General features: G+C 40.7%; 1 protein-coding gene across 1 annotated transcript in view; it reads left to right on the top strand.

Annotated features, from left to right (window-relative positions):
- The window catches only part of DOCK9 (dedicator of cytokinesis 9), a 165,349-nt gene extending 142,621 nt beyond the window's left edge, over positions 1-22,728 (top strand). Inside the window, exons 47-54 of the mRNA XM_066588817.1 lie at positions 280-402; positions 3,399-3,512; positions 7,560-7,706; positions 11,395-11,605; positions 12,959-13,149; positions 14,613-14,713; positions 17,016-17,154; positions 21,421-22,728. Coding sequence (XP_066444914.1) covers positions 280-402; positions 3,399-3,512; positions 7,560-7,706; positions 11,395-11,605; positions 12,959-13,149; positions 14,613-14,713; positions 17,016-17,154; positions 21,421-21,543 — 1,149 coding nt within the window. The 3' untranslated portion in view covers positions 21,544-22,728. The remainder of the gene's footprint in view (positions 1-279; positions 403-3,398; positions 3,513-7,559; positions 7,707-11,394; positions 11,606-12,958; positions 13,150-14,612; positions 14,714-17,015; positions 17,155-21,420) is intronic.
- Positions 22,729-24,512: the final 1,784 nt, after the last annotated feature.

Genomic DNA, 24,512 nt, shown 5'->3' on the forward strand with positions numbered 1-24,512 from the left:
CCACAGATCTCAAATTTTCATTGATGACTTATTGTTCTTATAGGCCATCAACATTTGATGGATGGGGTCAAACGTATGAGACCCTTACTAATCATCAGAACAGAGGGGCCACAATGATTGTTGGAGCACCTTGTCCTCTTTAGTGTTGGGTGCTTCCCAACATGGCTCATCAGTTTTGATACGCTGATGGATGGAGGCAAATGCTTGTTCATGATTTAGTTGAACAGTGCTATCCGCTTTTAATTCTATAATGTTTAGTATTTGTAATTCTTCTTACAGGATGTTTTAATGGAACTTCTCGAGCAATGTGCTGATGGACTTTGGAAAGCTGAGCGTTATGAATTGATTGCAGATATTTACAAACTAATTATTCCCATCTATGAAAAGCGCAGAGATTTTGAGGTATTTAATATCGATTTTGTGTGCATTTGACTAGTGAAGTAACATTTTGGAACAAATATAAAATCTTGTGATTAGGTAAACAATTGAAAGAGTGACAGTTTTGGCGATCGTTTTGCATAAAGTGTTAATGGACACTAATGTCCATTAACATTTTATGAGCTTCATTTGCATGTAAAAGTGCCTCTCTGAGCTGTTTGCGGAGCTCAGCATGTGGTCTGAGCTCTGCACACAGCTCCATTGTTCTCGCACAAGCTATTGGCAGGATACAATGTAATCTCTGACTCCCATGCAGAACACAATATGAGGTCCCTATTATCTTCTCTCCAGCTGAATTATGGATTTTAGGCTCCGCTTAAAATCCTCATTCAGTCGAAGAGTGAACGATGTCAGCATTTACACGCAACGATGAGTGCTCATCTGCAGTCATTTGACCGAATTTTAAGTGAAAATCGTTGCATGTAAATGGGCCTATAGTGGTATGGAAGGAAATCTCAGATTGCTTCCCTATATACCACTAGCAGGATGCTGTTGACAGATCAGTCCTGATAGGATTGTGGGTCAGTGATATATTGAAGAGAACCAGTCACTATGACAGACCTCTCTAAATGAAAACATCAGTGTGATGTCTTGATAGTGCTGTACTAGTGAGTGTAAGAACGTCTACTAAACAGTCCATCAAAGATGGCTGAGAAGAACTTTTCCTACCCATAAATTCTTTTTGTAAAGTACGGCTCTTTTCACACCTCCAGTGTTTAATTTCACTAGGAAAATTAGTGTTGCATGCTGCACAGTTTTTTCCTGCATTTATGAATGAAACACCATGGTGGTAACCCGACAGAACTCATCATAGTAAATGGGTTACCTTTTGAGCACTGTGAGAGATCATATGAGAGATTGGGCACACTGCCTTCATTTTTCTGTTCTTATGGTGGAAATGGAAATTTTATTGGAAGTGTGAACAGAGCCTTAATGCCGGCGTACACATTACTGCTTAGTCGTAGAACCTACCGATAACTGTGGGACTGGAGAATGTGTATGGAGGCTGCTCTCCGCTCTCCCTGCCAGATGATTGAGGGGATCAGGGATGTTGAATTTCAATACCTGATCCTTTTTGGTTTTCTGAGGCATAAGCCTGCTAGCTGTGGCTTAGCTCCGGAAACACACGAACAGTCGGCCGAGCCAAATGTTCACGTGCATGGGTGAGCCCGGAGAAACTATCGGCTGATAGTTGTCAAAGGTGTGTGGGCACCTAAAAGAAAATAAGTATCTGCTTCATAGGAGTTGCAAAACGCCAGCTTTCTTGTTTCACTGTTATGTACTGGGTGTAGGACGACTGCTGCAGACCTGATGCTTATGATGTGGGCCTGCCCCAAATGGTGTACATCTTGGAGTGGAGTCATTGATATCAAACAGGTTTTTAGTATCACCATAGGCTTAGCGCCATTTGTCTACCATATTGGGTTATGTTGACAACCTTACAATCTCTGATGTACATGGCTAGAAAACTTGTAGAATTTATCGATAACTGATTCATAACCATAGAAAACACAGGTCTATACAAGAAGAGGTAATAGCAAGAAATATGAGGGATTGAGGTAGTTGTGGTTAGACAAATCGGGCTTGGCATCACCTGCCCTGCTTTGAGACTATCTGTTCCACTTTGGGATATCCTTGGGAATTGGCGGGATATGAAGAGATCAGGATCCCATCTGAATACATAAACAATACGTTAAGATGTAATAACACACAGGTTCTCCAACTCTGCTTTTATGGTCTGTGGGAATTTGGAATTAAATGCTTGTCCTTGTTCACACTGGACGGGAGATTTGACAATGCACTCTGCAGGTTGGGTGTTCCTGAGGTCAGGGGTTTGTCTTGTTTTTGTTTATTTCTGTGTAACCTAAAGCTTTCATTAAAAATTTTATGATTAAAAGAAAATGAGTAAATGCATAGGAATAAATAAAATCTTTACTTTACAGATTCTTTTCCCCATGCCGTTCCAGCTCCGCTGGGATTGCTTACATGGCTGCAGTGGTGATGTGTCGGTACATCTACATGACTGCTACAGTCACTGGCTTTAGCAGTCCCGTGGCAGGATCACTGTATAATTTTGCACATGCCATGTGTGATAATTGATACAAAAGTAATATTTGATGCAGGCATTAAATGGTTGTCCAGTTGTAAACTTTTGATGGCTTATCCACAGGATAGGCTGTCAGTAGATCAGTAAGGGATCAGCAAGCCACCCTGGATTCCTACCAATCAGCTGTTCATTGGGCCATTGCGTTTCTATTTTGAGTGGATTTCTGCAGGAAGCAGACAGCTCCGCTTCCACTGCAGCGGCCAGGCTTGGTATTACATGTAAAGGTCTCGTTCACTTCAATGGAAACTCTGTGTCCTACCAAGCCTGGCCACTGCAGTGGGAGTGGAGCTGTCTGCTTCCTGCAAAATCAATTCACTACACAAGCACACTGACCCATGGAACAGCTAATCAAGGCATGGCAGACCCTTGCTTATTTTTACTATTAATGGCTTATCCTGGGAATAGGCCATCAATGATTTGCAACTAAACACGCCTTTAAAGGGATCCTAAACTGCAGGCGGTATATTCTAGAGCAGGAGAAGCTGGGCAGAGTGATCTATAGCTTTGTAGGAAAAGATTTAGTATCAGTGGGCGGTCCTATCAGTGATTGGCAGCTATCTTGTACACAGACACACACTGATGTCACCACGGAGAACCGCCCGCTGAATCTCTGAGCTCAGAATGAGCTAAGATTTTATGAATAAAGTACAAGTTATACTCAATCTTTCCCCATAAAACTATAGAACAGGCTTCTCAGCTCCCCCTGCTCTAGAACATGACGCCTGCAGATAGAACTGCATGCTCAAGCTGACAGATTCCCTTTTCATGGAAACTCAGGTCTGGAATTGCAGTGTTTTTGTATTTTTAACTGCAGAACTGATATATATCTTACATTTTATTTCTGACTTTGTAGAGACTCGCTCACTTGTATGACACTTTGCATCGCGCTTACAGCAAGGTTACCGAGGTCATGCACACAGGCAAGAGGCTTCTGGGAACCTACTTTAGAGTGGCCTTCTTTGGACAAGTAAGATTACTTTAAGTTACATAGTTTGTGATAATTATTACTTTTAAGAAAATCTCCACCCAAACTCCTTCCTTTGTTACGTGCATACAGTTTGTTTCTAGGAAACATTAAAGGGGTTGTCTCACTTCTAGCTGTTTTGCTGCAGGAAGCAGACAGCTCCTTACGTTGTACAGTGGCCCGGGTTAGTATTGCAGGCTGAATCCACTTCAGTTCAATAGAACTCAGCCTGCAGTGCCAACCTGGGCCACTGCACCATGTATGGAACTGTCCCCTTCCTGCAGCAAAATAGCTAGAAGTAAGACAACACCTCTTACTTTACATTGTTGAATTTGCTGATTCTACAGCTCCAGTATCTCTTTATTCAGCTTCAATCACTTTTATGCCAAAAGTTATTGGCTCCCAATCATCTATACTCACTCGGTCCTTTGAGGCTGCCCTTTTTTTTTTTGTGAATCCACATTTAGATTGGGAAAATCAAGCCATTCTATGTATATTTTATTAACATTTTTTACTTCAATGTGGCTCACAAGGTATAAAAGGTTGGGGAATAATAATCTAGAGGGTAAACAAACAAAGTTCACCAACAGCACACTTTTTTACCCAGCCAGGATGTCCTTGCTCACACTAGACAGGAGATTTGACAATGCACTCTGCAGGTTGGGTTTTCCTGAGATGGGACCCTAAGAAAATGCAAAATCCACAGGGGGACCTGAACCTGTATTCCCTCAGCAAAGCCACATAAGAAGAAAACAATCTGTAGCAGCATAGATCTCGGGTGATATCGCAGTACCAAGGTCTCATGTCGCTAGGTGATGTAATACACACCACTGTTAAACGTTCTGTGCGCTAGCATAAATATATTTGCACCTCAACTACAAACAACCCAGCAATAGCAGGCTATTATGAGAATCACCGGGTCCGGCATATCTCACTCCAGATGAGAATGTAATAAATGTCCCCGAGGTCATTATTACCGACTGTAATAGGGCACAAGCAATAGTGCTACCCTTACCAGTTCTAATGCTCAAAAATCGATTTTCACGCAGCGATAGCTCTATCGCCAGTGTGATGGAGCCCTAAACCTTTGATTCCGTGTATTTTGAGTTCTGCGAGTGTCATTGAAAATCAAGATTTTGTCATGGAAAAATCATGAACATTTTTTTGGGAAAACCTGTATGAACCCTGTTGCTGGGTTGTTTGTAGTTGAGGTGCGAATGTATTTATGCTAGCGCACCGAATGTTTAACAGCGGAATGTATTACATCACCTAGCAACACGAGACCTTGGTACGGCGATATCACCTGAGATCACGTACTTAGGCTGTGTACAGCCGGATCTGATGTGCTTTGACACCGATGTCCCAGAAAGTACCGCGATATCACTTGTAACTATGTACATGCGACCCGTAGCCTCGGGCGCTGGGTTACGCTGGTAATTGCCTCCGTTAACATAGTGATTGGGTTCTCGCAAGGTTTATAGAACCTCGCACATGCGCTATAAGGATCGGGGGGTGGTACGTGGCCGCTTTGGAATTCAGACCAATGGCGTAGGACGCCACAAGATGGAAGATGGGACATACGTGGATGTAATCACACCTGATTTTGAGTGCTCTCTTCGTTTGGGGTATGTTTTAAATGCTGTGTTATTAGACTACACCTGTGTATGATAAGTCCAGATTGATTACACATGACACATTCTGATGGTCCTTGGAGGGCGTGTTTGTAGGTTTTGTTACAAATATGAGCGTTTTTTGCATAATCAAGCCTGATGAAGGCCAATTGTTTGGCTGAAACACAGCATCTTTGAAGGAGTAATAAAGTCTTTATTATTAAACATCTATTTTTTTGTACCGATATATGCTGCCACGGATTGTTTTCTTCTAATGATCTAGAGGGTGTCAGGAGCTCAAAACCTCACTTCCTATACAACTGGTCCTTGTTTCTATTAGCTAGGCGTAAGACGTGAGGCACGGAAAACTTTTGAGTGGAGTTCTTCTTGATAATGACTATCAACACCAAGTACGATGTATCTAGAATTGTGCTAGTAAACATGTACTCTTTATGTTTCTTTTATACTATATTTGTCTTTCTCAAGGCTGCGGTAAGTTATATCAAGTTTGGTTGACCACTTTTCAATAGGTCTAATCTATGCTTCTGTGTGGTTTGCTGAAATGAAGTTGCCAACATTTGCATCAGTCCTCATCTGCACAGCTGGAATTCACAGATTTCTTGTCTCTGTAATTAATGCATGTCCCGTAGAAAGGTGTGGCTGTTGTGTGTCAGTTGTTTGATGTTAACCAGTCACACAGCAAGTCCATAGACCGCTCACGGCTTCATTCCATGGAAGCTTCTCATCCAGACTGTTTGTCAAACTGATTTTTGGGAAACATTTGTGCAGCTCCTGTGAAACAAGCAATACAATTTTCATTTTATTCTGTTTATCCCTCTTTTACGATTTTATAGCAATACCAGTTTACAGACAGTGAAACAGATGTGGAGGTAAATTCAGTGTTGTGTCTGCCATGGAGGCAACACAGTGGCAACATTCTGTATTAAAGGTTTTGGTTTGATGTGGTTTTTTTTATTATTAGCTTAGCATTTCATTCTTTTCCAACACATATTTCTGTTTGCCTCTTTCCATTGTAGGGATCATTTTCTTTTCTGGTTCTAGTTAATCCTTTACACTAGCGCCAGATGGCTTCTATTAAGAATTACACATTCCATGACCATAATAGCATACACTGTGGACAGAATGCAAGGTGGTAGAGAGTAGTAAAGTCAGGACCGTAAGATTCCCATTTATAGACACGTTACCTTTACATCAATTTTCTATTATCTGAGATTGGTGCAGGCCAGAGTAAATTCTAGCTTGCCCAATGGAATGACCAGCTTTAGTCTATTGGTCATATAAAAGCCCCAAACCTAACAAAGCTTCAGTCTCTCTGGCTGAGGCTTCAATGCCTGGGTATACATGTGACAGATGATCACCCTTTCTCCTCACTGGTGTTTAGTTGCTTATTGGCTGATCATCTTATCTTAAAGCAATGAAAAATGATCTGATCCTTCGACTTCCTGCTTGTGATTATACACTTCAGCCTATCTAAGCAAACAGGACTGCATTCTGAAGGTGCATTTAGACTGAAAGATGATCGCTCAAACTACAGTTTGAGTGACAGTTTTGAGCGATCATCTTTGCATAACTCTAAGTAGCTAATTAGCTACTGAAAGAGTTATGCAGGCGCAGTGGGACACCACTGATAACTCCAAGAACAAAGCAGCTGTTTTGTATATGCAAACAGCTGCTTTGTTCTCACGGTGCCCCGCTGAGCTTCTAGCTCAGAGAAACAGCAGGAGCGCTGACAGCTCCTTTGTTCTCGGAAGTCCCAGCAGAATACCAGCTGAAAGAATGCCATCAGTGCTGCTGGCTGAAAAAATCAGCATGCGGCACTGATAAGGCTCATTGCTTATTCCTAGCTTGCTAGAAATAAGCGATGAACGAATAGTGCACGATGGCAGCACATTTAGGCAGAACGATTATCGCTCAAAAGATGGCTTTTGAGCGATAATCGTTGTCTAAATGGGCCTTTAAGCATGAGGGGAGACAGTAAATCATCTCGAATCTCCTAATTAGACAAGCTTTAGCATTAGAAATTGTCATTGATGTTCTGGGGTGCTTTTTCATAAACTCGGATTGTAAAAATCTTATAAAAATCATCTGCCTGCCTTTCTGTCAGTGTTCAATACTGTCCGCCATGCGCAGGTTGCTTTTTGAAAATAGGGACGCGTTGGATTAACTCCAGGATCGGTGGTTGAAGTATGACCATGACAGTGTTTCACATTTCTATTTCAGTTGTGTAATACTTCATTCTCTTGATTTATTTTATTCCATGATCATGTGATTTTAATCACATGATGAATGCATTTCACTTTTTTTTGGTTTGTTTTTGTGAAATTATTTTTTTTCTATTCATGCTTTGTTTATCCACCTTGGATTGTTCATGTTTGAGCTCTTCATTTAATTATGTGAGTAACACTATTGTGTGTCTCAGGGATTCTTTGAAGAAGAAGATGGGAAGGAATACATCTACAAAGAACCAAAGCTCACTCCACTTTCAGAAATCTCTCAACGACTCCTTAAGTTGTACTCTGATAAATTTGGTGCAGAAAATGTGAAAATGATACAAGATTCTGGAAAGGTACGGCCATATGACTGCAAAAGAAGTTTGTTCTTTTTGCAAATTGAGAATTGTGATTATGAATTATTTGTGTATTCATTTTAATAATCCATCAAAGTGCTAACGACCACATGTGGGAGTTACATGCAGAGACTGACAGCAACCATGATGTCAGTTACCGGCTCTTATGATCACATGATGGTGATGTCATCACAGGTCCTTTATCCATATGCACTGCCTGAGGAATTATGGGCAGACTACATTCCCCACAAACCTCTGCGGCCTCAGTTGCTATGGATACAGCAGTACTCAGTCTGGAAGTTTGTACCCGTTTGTGAGACATCTGCACACCTGTGTGTAGACTCCAATAAATGACACCTCACAAATTTACACATACATAGCTCCTGTGCTGACAAAACTTGTGATGATGTCACCGTCATGTGATCAGTCACATGGTCTCTGAGCTGAATGAGGGATTATGTGTGGACTACATCCTGCACAAACCCCAATGGCCTCAGTTGCTATGGATATAGCAGTACTCAGTCTGGCTGTTTTGTAGCTGGACACTAGTGTGGAGACTCAAATAAATGACACCTCACAAATGTCCCTATACATAGCTGGCGGTGCATATTGACCAACAACATTGAATCATGGTCCTTCACATCTCCTGAATGTGATATCATGTCATCTCCAGTGCTAATGCCGCCAACACCAGTCCAGCCTTCATGTTGGAACAAACCATCGGTGTGGTGCAAACATGTCAACACCGCCATGAAGCTAATGCAGCTTACATGACACAGCGACAAGCCACGATGTCACCTCAGCCACAAGCTGTAGTTCATAAAACACATGCGACTTGTATGCCAAAGCAATGTAGCAGAGTTGTGTGTGTGACGTGCATGTAGCAGAGCTGTGTGGCACTAGAACACTGGTACTATAATTTCCTAATAAGAACTAGTAGTGCTATATATGCTTGGTGTTTCTTAACCCCTTAAAACTCCCAGGATGTACAGTACATTTATGTCATGGAGTTTCGGAGTTTGTATGGAAGGGATCGTATAGAGGAGGATTCTTGGTCACCCCCATTTCCAAGAAAAGATGTCATAAAAAGCAATCAAAAAGTCAGATGTACTCCAAAATAGTACCAATAGAAACTACAGAATATGCTGCAAAAAATCAGCCCTCGCACAGCTATGTCGATGGAAATATATATAGAATAAATGTAGGGGGAAAAAAGTGGTTGTAGGCGCAATCCCTTTTCTTAAAGAGGCACGGGACGTATTTCTAAGCTCAACCCCTCTGTTTTTATTAAGAATTAATCCAGCATACTATAGCTAGGGACACACAGCCAGCATTGGTGTGCTTTCTCCTTAAAGAGGAGTAGAGATGTAAAAAAAAAAGCTATGGCTGTCAGAAGAAGGCAGCAGAAAAATTTTATTTTTTTCCAAAGATATTTTAGGTCTTAAAAGTAGTACAGCAAAAAAAAAAAAACTACATAAATTTGATATTGTAATAATCATACTGACCCATAGAATAAAGGAATCCTGTTATCTTTGCTGCAGTGTGTGCAACATAGTAAGAAGACCCCTATCATCCCCCAAGATGGCTGAATTTAGTTTTTTTTTCATTTCACGTCACTTAGAATTTTTAAATAGTTTTTCGGTACATTATATGGTACATTAAATAGTATGATTGAAAAATATAACTCATGCCACAAAAAACAAACACTCCGATATCTACATTGATGTATAAGATTTAAAGGGGTTGTCTCGCGGCAGCAAGTGGGGTTATACAGTTCTGTATGGCCATATTAATGCACTTTGTAATATACATCGTGCATTAAATATGAGCCATACAGAAGTTATTCACTTACCTGCTCCGTTGCTAGCGTCCCCGTCGCCATGGATCCGTCTAATTTCGCTTTCTTCTGGCGTTTTTAGACGCGCTTGCGCTGTGCGGTCTTCTTCCTGGTGAATGGGGCCGCTCGTGCCGGAGAGCTGGTCATCGTAGCTCCGCCCCATCACGTGTGCCGATTCCAGCCAATCAGGAGGCTGGAATCGGCAATGGACCGCACAGAGCCCACGGTGCACCATGGGAAAGGACCCGCGGTGCATCGTGGGTGAAGATCCCGGCGGCCATCTTGGTGAAGGAAGAAGTAGGAAGAAGGAAGACGTCGCAGAGCCGGGATTCGGGTAAGTAATATGTTTGGTTTTTTTTTAACACGTCCATTGGGGTTGTCCTGCGCCGAACGGGGGGGCCTATGGAAAAAGGAAAAAGGAAAAAAACGTTTCGGCGCGAGACAACCCCTTTAATGATTTTTTTTTTAAAGTAGTGAGGAAAAAACAAAAGGGAATAAAAAGAGCTGTGTACCTAAGGGGTTAAAAAGTAGTTCTGACCATCTTTAGGTACAATTTGGTAACTATAATAGAACGTTAATTACTTTTTTCCCCCTCCTTTGTAAAACTGGAGCTTTTGTTGGTTCCTGTAATTTTCTCGATATGTTTATTATGGAAGTGAGGCATCCTTCCTTTTTATAAAATAAATTTGATTAAAAGTGTAGTTTGGGTGGTGGTGCATTTCTAAAATCTTTAACCAACCTACTTAAATATCAATGATTTCTTAATGTACCATTCGTTATGATGGTGTCATAGAAACTGTACACATACCATAAAATAAATTTGTATTGTGAGCCAACTCCATCCAACCTTATTATTGGTGCAAACAAAACTATTTGCTATATGATATGCTTCTGGGGTCCAAATTCAGCGAGAGGATAAGCCGAGCTCGGGAAGTAACTCTCACCACAACCTCCCTTAGCATGATCAAAGTTATCTGTTTATTGATTGACAGGCAGCAGTTTTCATAGAGGTACATGCTTCGATTACAATAATTCAAATTTAGTGTAATTCATTTATTACAATTGGTCAATAAAAGAAGCACAATGTGAATATGCAAGATAAGGAATTTAACATCTAAAATTAAAGACCAATGCAGCACAGGCGCAGACGAATCATACGTGATTAACGTCTCAGAACACAAAAGTGCAGTAATTCTAAACAATAAGTTGTTTAGAGAGAATATTTTTGAACATATGTGAGCAGCTAGGAACATGTCATCTCGGAGTCATATTCATTTCACTAACAATTATGTTGTAACACACGTAGGCTACGTGATTGTACCACTCTAATACCCTGGGTTTCTTAGTTGGGTATACAATTTGAATCTGTGCTAGGATTAATTTTTTGACAAAATATACATAATTACTATACAGGCACAATTTGGTGACTACAATAGAACTTGACTCTTTCCCCCTTATTTTGTAGAATTGGGCGTGGTTGTGGGTTCCTGTAATTTTCTCTGTGAACTTGAATTCAAAAACTAAAGATTAAAATGACTGCCAGCCCATAATCCACTAATACATTACCCGTAATAACAGAAGTGTGGGTTGCCTTTCTATATGCCCCAATAAGGCATGTAAAAATGTTCAGATGGTGCAAAGGTTTTAAATCAAAGCCCATATAGCCTTCCTAGAGAGAATACGGATACAGTTATACTTCTCAGCTTGTGGATGAGCAGCAAGAGAAGGTGAATCCTTAGTTTGCAGTAATTAAATTTGTTTGAATTCAGGACCATTAATAAATATCGCAAAGGAACACATTTAAATGGTCTTACTTACCATGCTGAAAACCTCTTTATATATTTTCTGAAGGTAAACCCAAAAGATCTGGACTCCAAATATGCCTACATACAGGTTACCCACGTTACACCTTACTTTGAGGACAAAGAACTGCAGGAGAGGAGGACAGAGTTTGAGAAGACTCACAATATCCGCCGTTTCGTGTTTGAAATGCCATTTACACTTTCTGGAAAAAGACAAGGAGGTGTGGAAGAGCAGTGGAAGCGGCGCACGATTCTTACCGGTAAATCTTACATAATGGAATCTGGAGAACTCACTACAAGTCTATGAATCCCCATGTGATGCAAACAAAGTGTGTACTACTTAAGGCCCTTTTACACGTAACGATTATCGCTCAAAATTAGTTCAGACGAAAGAATTTGAGTGATGATCATTCAGTGTGAATGCGAAAGAAATTGCTCACTTCGCAGTTGTACAATCTGACTTTTCAGTCATCTTAAAAAAAACCTTCTTCACTCGCTGGCTTCTCATCCTGTGTAAATATTCCGCGCTCTGGTTTCCCATAGCAGGTGAAGTGCTGAGCGAGAAGCAGATGAGAAGCCAGCGAGCCGGCGGCAAGACTTGCAGTTTAAATGCTTTGCGTGAGCTTTGGTGACTTGAGCACTGATGTCAGCGGTCGTTCAAAAGACTGTTGGCCCCTGTAAAAGGGCCTTTTAGTATTGAATCACTTCACTGATCTGTGATTTAAAAAATCAGGTACAATGATATCACTGCTTCTCACAGTATAAATGATATGAATACCGCTAAAGATCTATTCTACACGGTTTACCTGAAAGCTTCTGCATGCTTTACTCCACATTCATATATGTTTTAGGCCCGTTTTTTCTGCCACGTCCGATAAAGGAGCTTGTCTTTGCTGTGTGTCGTAACATCGATTGGGGTGTTGCCTAAGTGAGATTTCACTCCCAAATTTTGGCATACAGTCTGTTGTAAACCTAAGCCAGCTAATAGGTAAATTAGATTTAGAATAGACAGTCTAAAGATGTGCCACATTTATCATGCATTGTGAATCACTGTGATAAATCAGGTGCGTTTTAAGACTGTCTAAAGGGCCTGCCACACGGAGCTATTAATCGTTTGAAGGAGCGGATGATGACCGAGTCGTTACTTTCAAATGACTTCCATTTATATGCACAGATAGTCATTAAAAATGTGTTGTTGTTTGGCATAGTTCGTTGAGTTAGTTTGTCAAGGGAGCCTGGAAATGCCGGGAATGGTCTGTGAGTGACTGAACAATCACCTTTTACACAAAACTAGCAAATGGAGAATCATTATTTTGCTTGCATAAAATGAATGGTTAACGATTTAACGTTCATCGTTGGCCATGTTTACACAGAACGATTAATTTTGGCACGATTTAACGATTGCTTGAACAATAATAATTCAGCGTAAATTGGCTCTACGTTCGTACTGTCCAATAATTAGACAGAATTAGTTAATCTGCCCCGATATTCTTATTATATCTTAGATCTGCAGATTCTGAAATACAATTTGATGTTCATACTGTTTCATACTGTAAGCCTTTTTTACACGTGGCATTTAATGTTCTACTCATGTTGCTTCTGTCTTTGTCCAGCGTTACACTGCTTCCCTTATGTCAAGAAACGGATCCCTGTAATGTATCAACAACACACAGATCTCAACCCCATAGAGGTCGCCATTGATGAGATGAGTAAGAAAGTTGCTGAACTCCGACAGCTCTGCTCCTCTACAGAAGTGGACATGATCAAGCTACAATTAAAACTCCAGGGTAGTGTTAGTGTACAGGTGAGCGCTGCTCCAGCCTATTCTGTGTGGAATACGGAAAAATAACTGTTTTATAACATATGTGATTCTATCTGGTCATTCTTTGGATGAATTACACCGGCAATCAGCTGATGACTTAAATCTGCATCCCAGGTTTTAGCAGTATCTCACATTTATAACACAAACATGACGCAAACCGGGTCTGGCCCTGATTACCCCATGAAGGGAGCAGTTCTGATAACCGAAGCATGTGATAACACTGTTACCTAAGTGTTTGAAGTGCCTCCAAACATTAACCCTTTCCAATCCAATTTGTATCCTGGTTTTCCTAGGGGGCTTACTCTTTTTCTGCCATTATACAACGGCGCTATATGCTGGTTAAAGCCAGTACTGCATGAGGTGACACGCTGGATAGACTCTGAGAGCAGAGAGGCTGGCAATATACAGTAAGAGAACCCTGACTGACGTCTTCCAACATCGAAGCTGTACAGTCTTAAATCATAATATCTTAAGATGTCAGACAGTGGATTGGAAAGGGTTAAATTGTCATGAAATATTAGCTTCTGCAGTGGCTTGTATTCACATTACTATCTGTTTAGCTACCAGTATATGTATTTTAAAGGCTATGGACACCTTTAGAAATTGAAAGAATTGTTTTTACACGCGTCTGTGGTCCTTTTCCCTTCCTATTCAGTTTACATGCATCTCCCTAGTTTGACTTTTCAGAAGCAAATGGAAGAACAGAGAAAACTGATTGAGCGGGAGCAATGCTCTGTTGGATCTAGATTACACTCAGCAGGGCACCTAACTGGCTGCAGGACCTACACAGACCATATGTCAGCAAAAAGGAAGGAAATGGTTAATAAAGCATACTTATCAAGCAAATGAACAATAGCGAAAATGTTACTGCAAATGTGTCTCTTACCTTTACACTTTCATTGTGCTTGGACAGTATCCCACAACTATTAGGCTTAGCAAACTGACCCGTCCTTGTCAGTATGCTCTGCTAGGGCACATGAGCAGTATGTAGTGGTCCACAACTATGACCCCCCCGCACTATAACCAACAGCCGAGAGACGGCACGAACAGCAGCTACCTTATAACAAACTTGGTGTGTCTTTGTATCACGTTTGACTATTTCTTTGAGGGCCGCATAATATTGCAGCCAGAGCCTTGTGATTAGCTGATGGCTCGGGCAGCTTGCTTCAGAGGAAGGGTTGGCCTTCTGTAGTTATCGGTGCAGCACAAATTTAGTGGATGATAAGTAGGGTTATTAATGCAGGAGTAAACATAGGTAAGTAGTTGTATCAGTATTGGAGAATCATGGCAGTACATACAATAATAAATAAGATGCTTATGTCAGGTTTATGAGATGAGCCATTGCTGAAGATGTACGTTGGGACATTTAATGGTCACGTTGTAAATAGCATTCTCTGTAATTGTTGCCTTTTGTACATAAAAATGAAAATTATGTTTCTCTATAGGTCAATGCTGGACCCTTGGCATATGCAAGAGCCTTTTTAGATGATACCAACACCAAAAAATATGCAGACAACAAGATTAAACAGTTAAAAGAAGTTTTTAGGTAAAAAAAATGACATTTATTAATGCCACATAAATATAATACACTGCAATAGTCACGTAATATATTTGTGGAACAGATTAATTTAAGGTCGACTGAGGAATGTTTGGTTTTCGCTCTCTTGCAGTATGTGCCATTAGTGATCTGTAGATACACAATATAATAATGTTGCCAGTTCTAAGCTTGGTCCCACTTTTAGCTTATTTTACTGCAGCTCAGTACATTGTGCAGTGGCCTGGGTTGGTACTGCAGGCCTATTGAAGTGAATGGCTGTATCAACTCAGGCAGCTGCGCAATGTACGAAGCTGCAGCTAAATAGCTATAAGTGGGACAACCTATTTAGTCTACTTTTAGGCCGGTTTTACACAGCCAAGAAAATCGCACGAGATTTGTGCGTTGCAAGATGGACAAATATGAAGTACATTCTTTTGAATGGGGTCATGCACATGAACAATTTTTTCCTACATAGCACTGCAATGTGATGCTATGTAGGAAAAAGAACGAAACATGCTCTGTCTTTTTGCGATATCGCCCATTGTTTTCAATAGGGCTGGCAGCAACGCCATTCCCATTGAAAACAATGGGGGAACTCCGCAATCCCCTGCCGCGGCTGTGACAGCCACATCAGGGGATTCCTTCATCTCCACAGTGATGCAAGGCTGTTTCCACGTGGAAACGCCTCTCATCCATGAGTTTCCCATGAATTGGGAGGGCGATAACTGTCCGATATCGCCCTCGCCCGTGTAAAACTAGCCTTACATTACAATTTCCCCAACCTCTTGCACACACACTCTCTTCTCTCCTCCATCATCTTGCTCTTCAGTTTTTTTATGCCGAAAATGGCATTAAGACAGAAACCTAGATGGCACAAGAGCCTAGAAGAGTGTAATTTACAGCACTTTTCTATCCAGCTAAAAGACTGCCAGGGATGGAAACCTTGTGAAATGGAGACCAAAGTGTTCTTCACTTCCCACATTAAACCTTGTTGCTCCATCTAGGATTCCATCACAATGCTGTTTTTGGCATAAAAGGTAGGAACCCCCAGACTGAGAGGGGAAGTGGAGGGAAAAAAGCCATCGGCAAAAGCCTTACTGGTTAACAATGCATTGCGGCATGGAGGCTCTTGGTTTAAAGGGCAACTCCAGTGAAGCATATTTTTCATTCATTAAGTCAGCTCATATTACCGTGTTTAGTTATTCCTTCTTATCTGAACCTACTTGGACTCCCCTTCATGTAGGTCATGTGTTCGCATTGTGTCCACCTTGGAATTACTTATTTCAGTCACCAAGACTTCCTGATGATGAAATTGCATGATCTTTATCACACAAGCTTTTTACAGTTGGGGATAGAAACTCCTTTCACAGTTATTGCTGATGATTAAAGGCTCCTGTCATGTAGTTACAGTAAAGTAGATAAAGTTCATCCTCCATGACTGTATACTTATGATTTATAGCTTGTTTGTGAATATCATTGCTTTCTATATTCTCCTAATGTCCTCCCAGCAGGCAGAGATGATACTAGCTCTAGTTGATCGGATGCTGTCTTGATGCATTATGGGATTGCTAGCACAGCATAGAGAAAGTAGGGTGAAATCTAAATATTAAGATAGTGTCTTATAAGTATCAAACATGAGACTGCGCTACATGGAATATAGTGCAATATACACAGAAGATATCAAGAGTGTGACAATCGGGTGAGGGTTGCAGTGATAGAAAAATGTGTTTTAACTAATGAGCTAATTTAAGGCCACATGCCCTCGGCTGTTTTGGTAAAATGCTGCATGTCTCCCAGCAGTGGTTTACCAGTGTGTGACAGCAGACCGGGTATTTGCATAGACTGCGTATGTCTGCGAGTGTACTGCGCATGACCACGTATTACACGCCCACAGTTATGCGCAGTGTGACTTTTTTTTATTTTTTAATTCCCTGCTCTGTTTCATAGTGGGGTTCCATATGAAAGCACCACCCCTACCCAATATATAGTGTACGGACAGCATTTTATACGCTGCCTATGCAAATGAATTCAGAGAGCGCTGCATGCTACGCAGAGAAATAGAGCATGCTGCAATCTATTTCTTGTGCATATGGATACGCAGTGTCTACACACACGTGCAGGAATCAATGGAAGTCCAATGACTTTTGTGGACTCCTTTCACCGCATATTACATGGCCATGCATCGCCCGTATAATAGACAGTGAACAAACACCCGTGGACATGAATCTGGTTTGGGCAACGTGCACAGTGCGTAAATCTTGCCCGATAACTGATCTGTTTTCAGTCATTCTTGTTTTCTTTTTTTGCATAGGCAATTTGTTGAAGCATGCGGTCAGGCCTTGTGTGTGAACGAAAGACTTATAAAAGAAAATCAGTTTGAGTATCAGGAAGAAATGAAAGCGAACTACAGGGAGATGGTCAAAGAACTTTCTGAAATCATGCATGAGCAGGTATGTGTAGAATGTCCTTCCTATTTCTCATCATGCATTCACCTACAGTCTGTGCCCAGGGGCGTAACTAAAGGCTCAGGGGCCCTGATGCAAAAGGTGAGCTGGGCCCCCCCTCTATCTCTATCTGTACCCGTACCCATACCTAAACCATGCTGCACAGAGGCATAACTTAAAACTTCTGGGCCCCAATGCAAAACCTGGAACGGGGCCCCCAACTATAATGCTTTATTCATAGTACTGGGCTCCTTGTATGGAGAAGAGAGGCCTTATGGGCCCCCTAAGGCTCCTGGGCCCGGGTGCAACCGCATCCCCTGCACCCTCTATAGTTACGCCCCTATCTGTGCCTAGATTTACAGCTTTAGCAATTGTTAAAATGACAGGTGCATCAGAACATGATTTACAGCATTGTGGTACATTGTAACTAAGTTATAACGCATTAAGTATCAAGTTAATGTTTGCTATATCTGTGTGCCATGACCATATTTACTTCGGAATCCATAGGAAGGTTTCTCTAAATGCCGGGCTTCTGCCGAGTCAGATAAAGGTATTGTAAAATGTTTAGGAAAATTATAGATTCTACAACAGAGCATACATTGTGGCGGTTAGCTGGTGCAAATTGTGCCGCAAAACTGTCTTACATGCTTTGTACCACATTTGTGTCTTTTAGACACTTTAACGCACTTTTCTTGCCGTATCTAAAGGGTGACTACTTAGTGGGAAAGGAGCACGTTAAAATTTTGACACAAGAACTGGTATAAACGTAGCCAGCTAATTGGTGGACAGAAGCATCTAACGATCAAAACAGATATATCATCCAACATAAGTTACTGTGCTAAATCTGACACATTTTAGGACTATCTGAAGGCACATTTGCACAGGCCAGTAATTCTAAACCAGGGTTCCCTAGAATACGTGTTCACCCAATCATTGCCACATGTAAACAGGGCAGTGATCAGTTGGCCAATTGGGTTGTTTATGCTGCCAAAAATAATATTTTTATCTGCCCAATTGTGCGCGAACTGTCAGATATTGCCTTTAGTCCGGCTAGGTCTACTGGTGCTAATCTCAGCCCTAGTAGCCAAGACCAATATAATAAAGATCCAGTTTCCTTGCGCAGTGTCCTTTTTAACACTTTTCCCTGTATAGTTCGGTGGCCAGGAAAAATGGTGAAGGGGCTGCAGCACTGATGTCCCTCTCTTCTCAGGATCTGTGGGGTTCTCAGAGGTTGGATGCCCACCAATCAATATCCCTTTAATCTCCACACAGTTCAGCGATTGGGGATAAACTTGTAATTTAGCATACGCTTTAGAATAAAACCTAATACAAATAGCATTTTACAAGTCCCAGATACATCTCTTGACTGCCTTTTTATGCAGAACCTCAACTACTATAGATTTTACTTCAACCTCATTCACCATTCGCTCGCTCATATAAAAATGGGCAATTTCCATTTTGGCTTCGTTAGCTTGAAAAATTGATACCAAAACTGTGAAGTTCCAAGAAAGCAGACGCATGAGTAACGTTTCTTCACATAGTGGAATAATATGAAGTTTGTCCTAAAGTTATGCAGTTAAAAAAAAAAGTTATCTCTTTATAGGCCTTCAACTGTCCATTTAATTCCCAAAAGTCAGTAGCGTCATTCGAGCTTCATACAGCCTGGGTAAGGTCTTCCACCTGGGCTAAGGTTAGCTGTAGACCGAACACTTACCTCAAGTCATTCGCTTAAAACATTTTGCATACCTAAATGTGAAAATTCAAGTTTCTAATTCAAAATTAAATTGAGTATTGTATCATGTTAGTGTGATTCTATTGTAGGTGGCACACTGTATTCATTTCGATTTTGGACAAAGTAGCAGGAAACTTAGATTACTGCAGCATTTTACTTCCTCCCTGCAGATAGATAGACAGAAGTATAGCTGAACCATCTTGAATATCCTACCAAACATGGAATTACTAGCCATTTGTGAATCTCTAGAGGGAGCTTGCAATCTAATAAAGTCCTGTTATTACAGCAGCCTCAGCATGGAATCAAACTGAGTCCTTGTTGTGTGGAAGCGAATGTGACCACAGGAGTATACAAGCAAGGACGAGGGTAGTGGAGTGAAAAGTGAAATTTACATTTTTATTTTTCAGCATTATTTCATTATTCATCTATCTTTCATAGCACACTCTGAATAACTTACCCTTTCAGCTCAACTTAATTATGTTAGTCCTATGGCTGCAAGACCCCTATGGGCCCCAAAAAGTTAAAATCCAGCCTGTCGCAGCACAACTTTCCCCATCAGGGCACAGTTGAGCTGCCTCTATAGTTTTAATAGAAGTCTGTTGCCTACTCTTAGCCCTAGAAGCTAATCTTATGGGCTAAAAGTGACATGTGGAGTCCAGGGATGTAAATTTTATACTTACCACCCCCATCTTTCACCCAGTGTCAGCGAATGCTTTGAGTGGCGCTGGTAAGTAGTCTGTCCATTATAAAATTCCATTCAGCAGCGGCTTTCAGCACTCACATTGGCGAAACGACAGGGAAGGTAAATATAAAGTCTACGTTCCCGGACTCCACGAGTCGCCTACATTCATCCCATAAATTTATAGGGCTAAAATTAGAAGACAGGTTCCCTTTAAGATCGTCAGCAAATCCTGATCCTGTCAAAGGTGAGCCAATCTATACTCATTAGAGAGATGATGATTTCTCTGAGCACCATTTAGTGCAGCTTCCATCCTCCTTCTCCCCATAAAATCAGGTGGAATTGCTCTTTAGATAACTTTTTCTGATAACCTAAAGTGAAGCAAGATTGCAGCGTACTGAGTGTAAGACCTGGAAAGTGCCTTACCTTTATATGTGATGATGTCAAGCTCTGATGCTTTAATTAGCAGAGAATGTTTAATTACATGACTAATATACTGAGTAACGGGCTGTTTTTCTTCTTCCTTTTGTGCGCACATGAGCAGATGGGATGGTAATATAAGCTGGTTTTGCCTTTCATCTATGCATGTTTGCTGCTCCATACATTTGTTGTAATCTTCTGGTCTTGGTGCATTTTTCTTTAAATACAACTGTAGCACGTAGTGTACAAATATATAAATCATACGCATCAGTGCATTGTGTGTGATGTTACTATCCACATCCGAAATAGACTTTTTATACCCTGTTTCCCTGAAAATAAGCTATACCCTGATTTTCGGTGGGGGGGGGGGGGGGGGCTTGAAATGAGCCCTAGTAGATTACGTTTAAAAAAAAAAAGCAATGCAGTGCTTGATGAACCAATCACAGCCATTGCATTGGTTCATTGAACGCTGCATTACTTGGCTGAGCAGCGCTCGAGAACCAATCAGAGATATCGCTTTCTGGAGGCGGGATTTATGAATCCAGTAACCAGGAAGTGATTATCTGTGGGCGGCTGAGGACTGCAAGAAGCGCGTCAGAGTTCCGAGAGCAGCAGAAAGGACCTGGACCAAGCCTAAGGACCAAGGTAAGTATAATAAGACCTTCCCTGAAAAGAAGACCTAGCTCCTCTTTTGGGGACAAAGCTTAATATAGTACAGAATCTAATTTTCAAGGAAACATGGTATGTGTTCGCATGCAAACTGTGTAGTCTTAAGCATGGTCTTTTCTGGGTAGGTAATATACAATTACAACTAGTTCAGTATACCAACACTTGGATATATGATGCATGGTTATAATACAGCTTGCATCAGTATGCTTTCACACAGGGGTAATTAGCTGGATTAATATACCAACAGACGCAGGTTAATCTCTCGCTTTTGAATTCTACTCTATCTGTAGATTTAGATGCGGAATGGACTACAACATTTTTAATTCTGCATCAGAATCCACATAGAGACACTTGATTTTGGTGGGACTCTTGCTGTGGCTAATTCCACTTGTGTGACAGGTTCCTCATAGGGGGGAGAATATGATGTCCGGTTTGTACTTTATATAAGGTATATTCATAATGAGCCTCTGAGAAAGGACGGGTGCATGAGGTGGATTACATGAGGTGTACCTTACTCCAACAAGCTTTCTTTTACTGGCTTTAAGATTGGGGCAGATTATTAAAACCAAAGTATATTAGAAAGTTGCAGTAACTTTTGCTACAGGGCAATTAAAGCAGATTTACAGTTTATGTACGTTTTAGAGGGTCTTTCATTAAATGGTACACATCGCTCTGGCATGCCGCTTCCCCATTCTGTATGGATGTGATTTATTTGTGTTGCTTAGTTTTTACTTTTTCGAACTCCCTAATTCTTTTCCTTTTGCCCTTGCAGATTTGGTGCGGAGAAGAGAAGATCAGTGTTATGCCGAACTCACTTCACATTTTTAATGCCATAAGTGGAACTCCTACAAGCACAACCGTACAAGGAATGACTAACTCCTCATCCATTGCATGAAAGTCCTTCATTTCACATCGATGCCTCATGTACGGCTAACTCAGGATGCCTTCCAGAGCTCATGGTCCTCTAAAAAATGGCCGACTATTTCCATCACCACCGCTTTACAGGAGGGGTTTAGCCAGCCAAACCAGTTGTTGTGGTAGGAGGAGCAGTAATGACTTTTAATTCCCTCATTTGGCAATATCGACTATTTTCAACACTAAAGAGAAATACAAAGTTTATTGAATATTTTTGATGCTGTATAGATGAACTGTTCCAGAACAAATCTGAGTCCTAAGGAATAGCACAGTAGGTTTTGGGTAGTAGATGTCTAGGAATGTACAGTATGTAATACAAATGTTCCACTAAAGTTTACATGTTAGCTTTGCGACCAAGCACACTTTGCAGTCTTAAGATAATCGACGCGCTTTTACTTTCTGCTTCATTTTAAATTGCCTTTAAAATCTATTCCCGGCATTACTTCTTGCCTGACTGGAATAATTATTATTTTTTTTTTTTTTAATTTTAACTTTTTTTTAAATTTTGCATCAACTTGGTGATTTTATGAACTCTGAATGTTTACTAAGGATTAGATTTTCTTGTTTGTATTCTGGATTGTCTATTTTTGTCTGTGATCTTCCAAAAACATCTAATCTAAAACCACACCTGAAATTGAACACCTTCACTTCTGCACAACTTCCCACTTCCGTCCTGCATAGGTGTCACTGGCTTCGTTGGAATGTACATATTGTTAATTGATGCAGATCATTCTTTCTGTACATAAATGTGTTACATTTCTATGCATTTTTTAATGTTCATGGCTGAAAACTTTTATTGTGACAAATCTTGTGCTTCTTCATTTTACCGGCTATATATTTTTGTCTTTACAATTTATTCTTGTACAGAAAGGAGTGCAATACAAAGATGTATACAGTCTTTGCTATGTTAGGTTTATACACTGTTTAAAAACGAAAAACTTTTTTTTGCCAAAGCAAAGAGTATGTATTGGTGGTTATGATTACTGTGGTAAATGGTGGTGTTATTTAAAGCTTTGATCATATTGTTCTTTCAGAATATTAATTTAGTAATTTTATATTGAGGGAGGGGGTGAATAAAGGTTTTTAAGTTTATTTAACTGGAAACACTGTTCTGCTGTAATTAACATTCTGTACTACATATGTATTAAAGGAAATGGCTAATTTTTGTGTTTTGTGGTTTTTCCTCTTTTTTTTTTTTTTTTTTTTTTTAAGTCATCGCACTTTTCTTTTTTTTTTTTTTTTTTTTTTTTTTATTAAACATTAGATTTTTATTGAGAAAAAGGGAAGATACATACATCCAAACAATACATAAGCTTAGTTAACCGCTAAACACAGTAGTTTTAGATAATTGCTGTACTTGCATGTCAAACTCCCTCTTCACTTTTATTTAAAAAAAATTTTTTTTTTTAGCTTAAAACTACACCACCTCTCAGATTCATTAAATGCACTATGTGACTGGCTTTATACTTGTTCACTTTGTTATAACGACATATACTGTAGATAATTCGCATAGAGTCGACTTATAAGACCGCATTAAAGCCACAGCACAAAACAAGAAACAGCGAAATAAGGCAGCGTTAAACAGTTCAAAATATAAACACAGGCAACATCTAATTTGATTACTGTACGAAAATTATGTATGGTCCCTCCACATGCTCCACATCTCCTCGTGTTTAGCCATATTATTCTCCCTGAATGCCAGCCATCTTTCGTATATCCTCTGTTCCGCCATCAGAGAAATAAATTCCTTAGCCTGTGGGGACGAGGTTTCCCTCCAGTGCCTCGCTATCAAGGTCTTTGCGGACATCAAAGCGTGTCCTACCATTAGCCTCATTGGGAAGGGGAAGACCTCCAAGCCCAGGAGTAATAGTATCTGTCTTGCGTCTCTTTGGACACGAATTCTCAGATTTCTGTCTATCAAATTAAGAATGTCATGCCAATAATTGTCAAGTTTAGGACATGACCAGAAAACATGTAAGAGTGTGCCCCTCTCCCCACACTCCCTCCAACACATACCATCTCCTTTCCGAAATCTGGAACAAAGGAGAGCGGGGGTGTAATACCATCTCAGGTTCACCTTTACCTGCACCTCCAGAACACCCACACCTTTAGTTGCTCTCTTCGCCAATTTGAAGGCGCTTATCCATGATTCTAACGGGACCGCTATTTTCATCTCTTTTTCCCAATTTAACATGTGTACTTTTTTGTTCGGGATGTTGTTCCCCGACAGGGTGTCATAGTAAACCCTTGTCTCAGATTTTTCCACATTGGGTGGAGATGAAAACCTTTTTATAATTTCTGATGGTATTTTTATCCTGTGTAATTGGGATCTGGACAAGAAGTGCCGGATCCTAGCGAATTTAAATGAGTCTCCTTGGTATAGGATGTGCATGGCGCAAAGGTCCTCAAAAGTTTTCAGTTCTCTACCTGACATTAGGTCGGACACGTTCAGCACCCCTCTTTTGCTCCACTCTCTCAAATCTAAATCTTGCACGAACAGGCTCACAGTTTCTAGGGGAATTTGAGGGAGCTCCAAACTATCATAAGTTGCTATCTTTACTGTCAATTCCTTCCATACCACACAAGACGCTAACGAGGTGGGAGAGAGGGACCCCGCATCCAACCTCAGGGGTGTTTTTGAAATTGGGAGCTCTGACATGGCCTCCAAAGAAGCCGCTAAGAGGAGCGGTCTACACGAATCTAGTTTCGCTAGGCTGCTCTCCATGCCTACCCAGCCCAGCTTATCCTCCCGTAGGAGCCATCGTTTAGTTTGGTTCAGGAGGGAGGCACCATAGTATTTTGCTATATCTGGGATGTCTGCTCCTCCTCCAGACCGCCTCATTGCCAAGATAGACAATGCCACTCGGGGCTTTTTCCCCTCCCAAATATAATCCGATAATTGTCTCTGTAATTTAGATAGTGTGGCCTTTGAGATGATTATTGGAAGAA

The sequence above is a fragment of the Eleutherodactylus coqui genome, chromosome 1 (genome assembly GCF_035609145.1).
Source record: "Eleutherodactylus coqui strain aEleCoq1 chromosome 1, aEleCoq1.hap1, whole genome shotgun sequence".
Taxonomy (NCBI): Eukaryota; Metazoa; Chordata; class Amphibia; order Anura; family Eleutherodactylidae; genus Eleutherodactylus; species Eleutherodactylus coqui.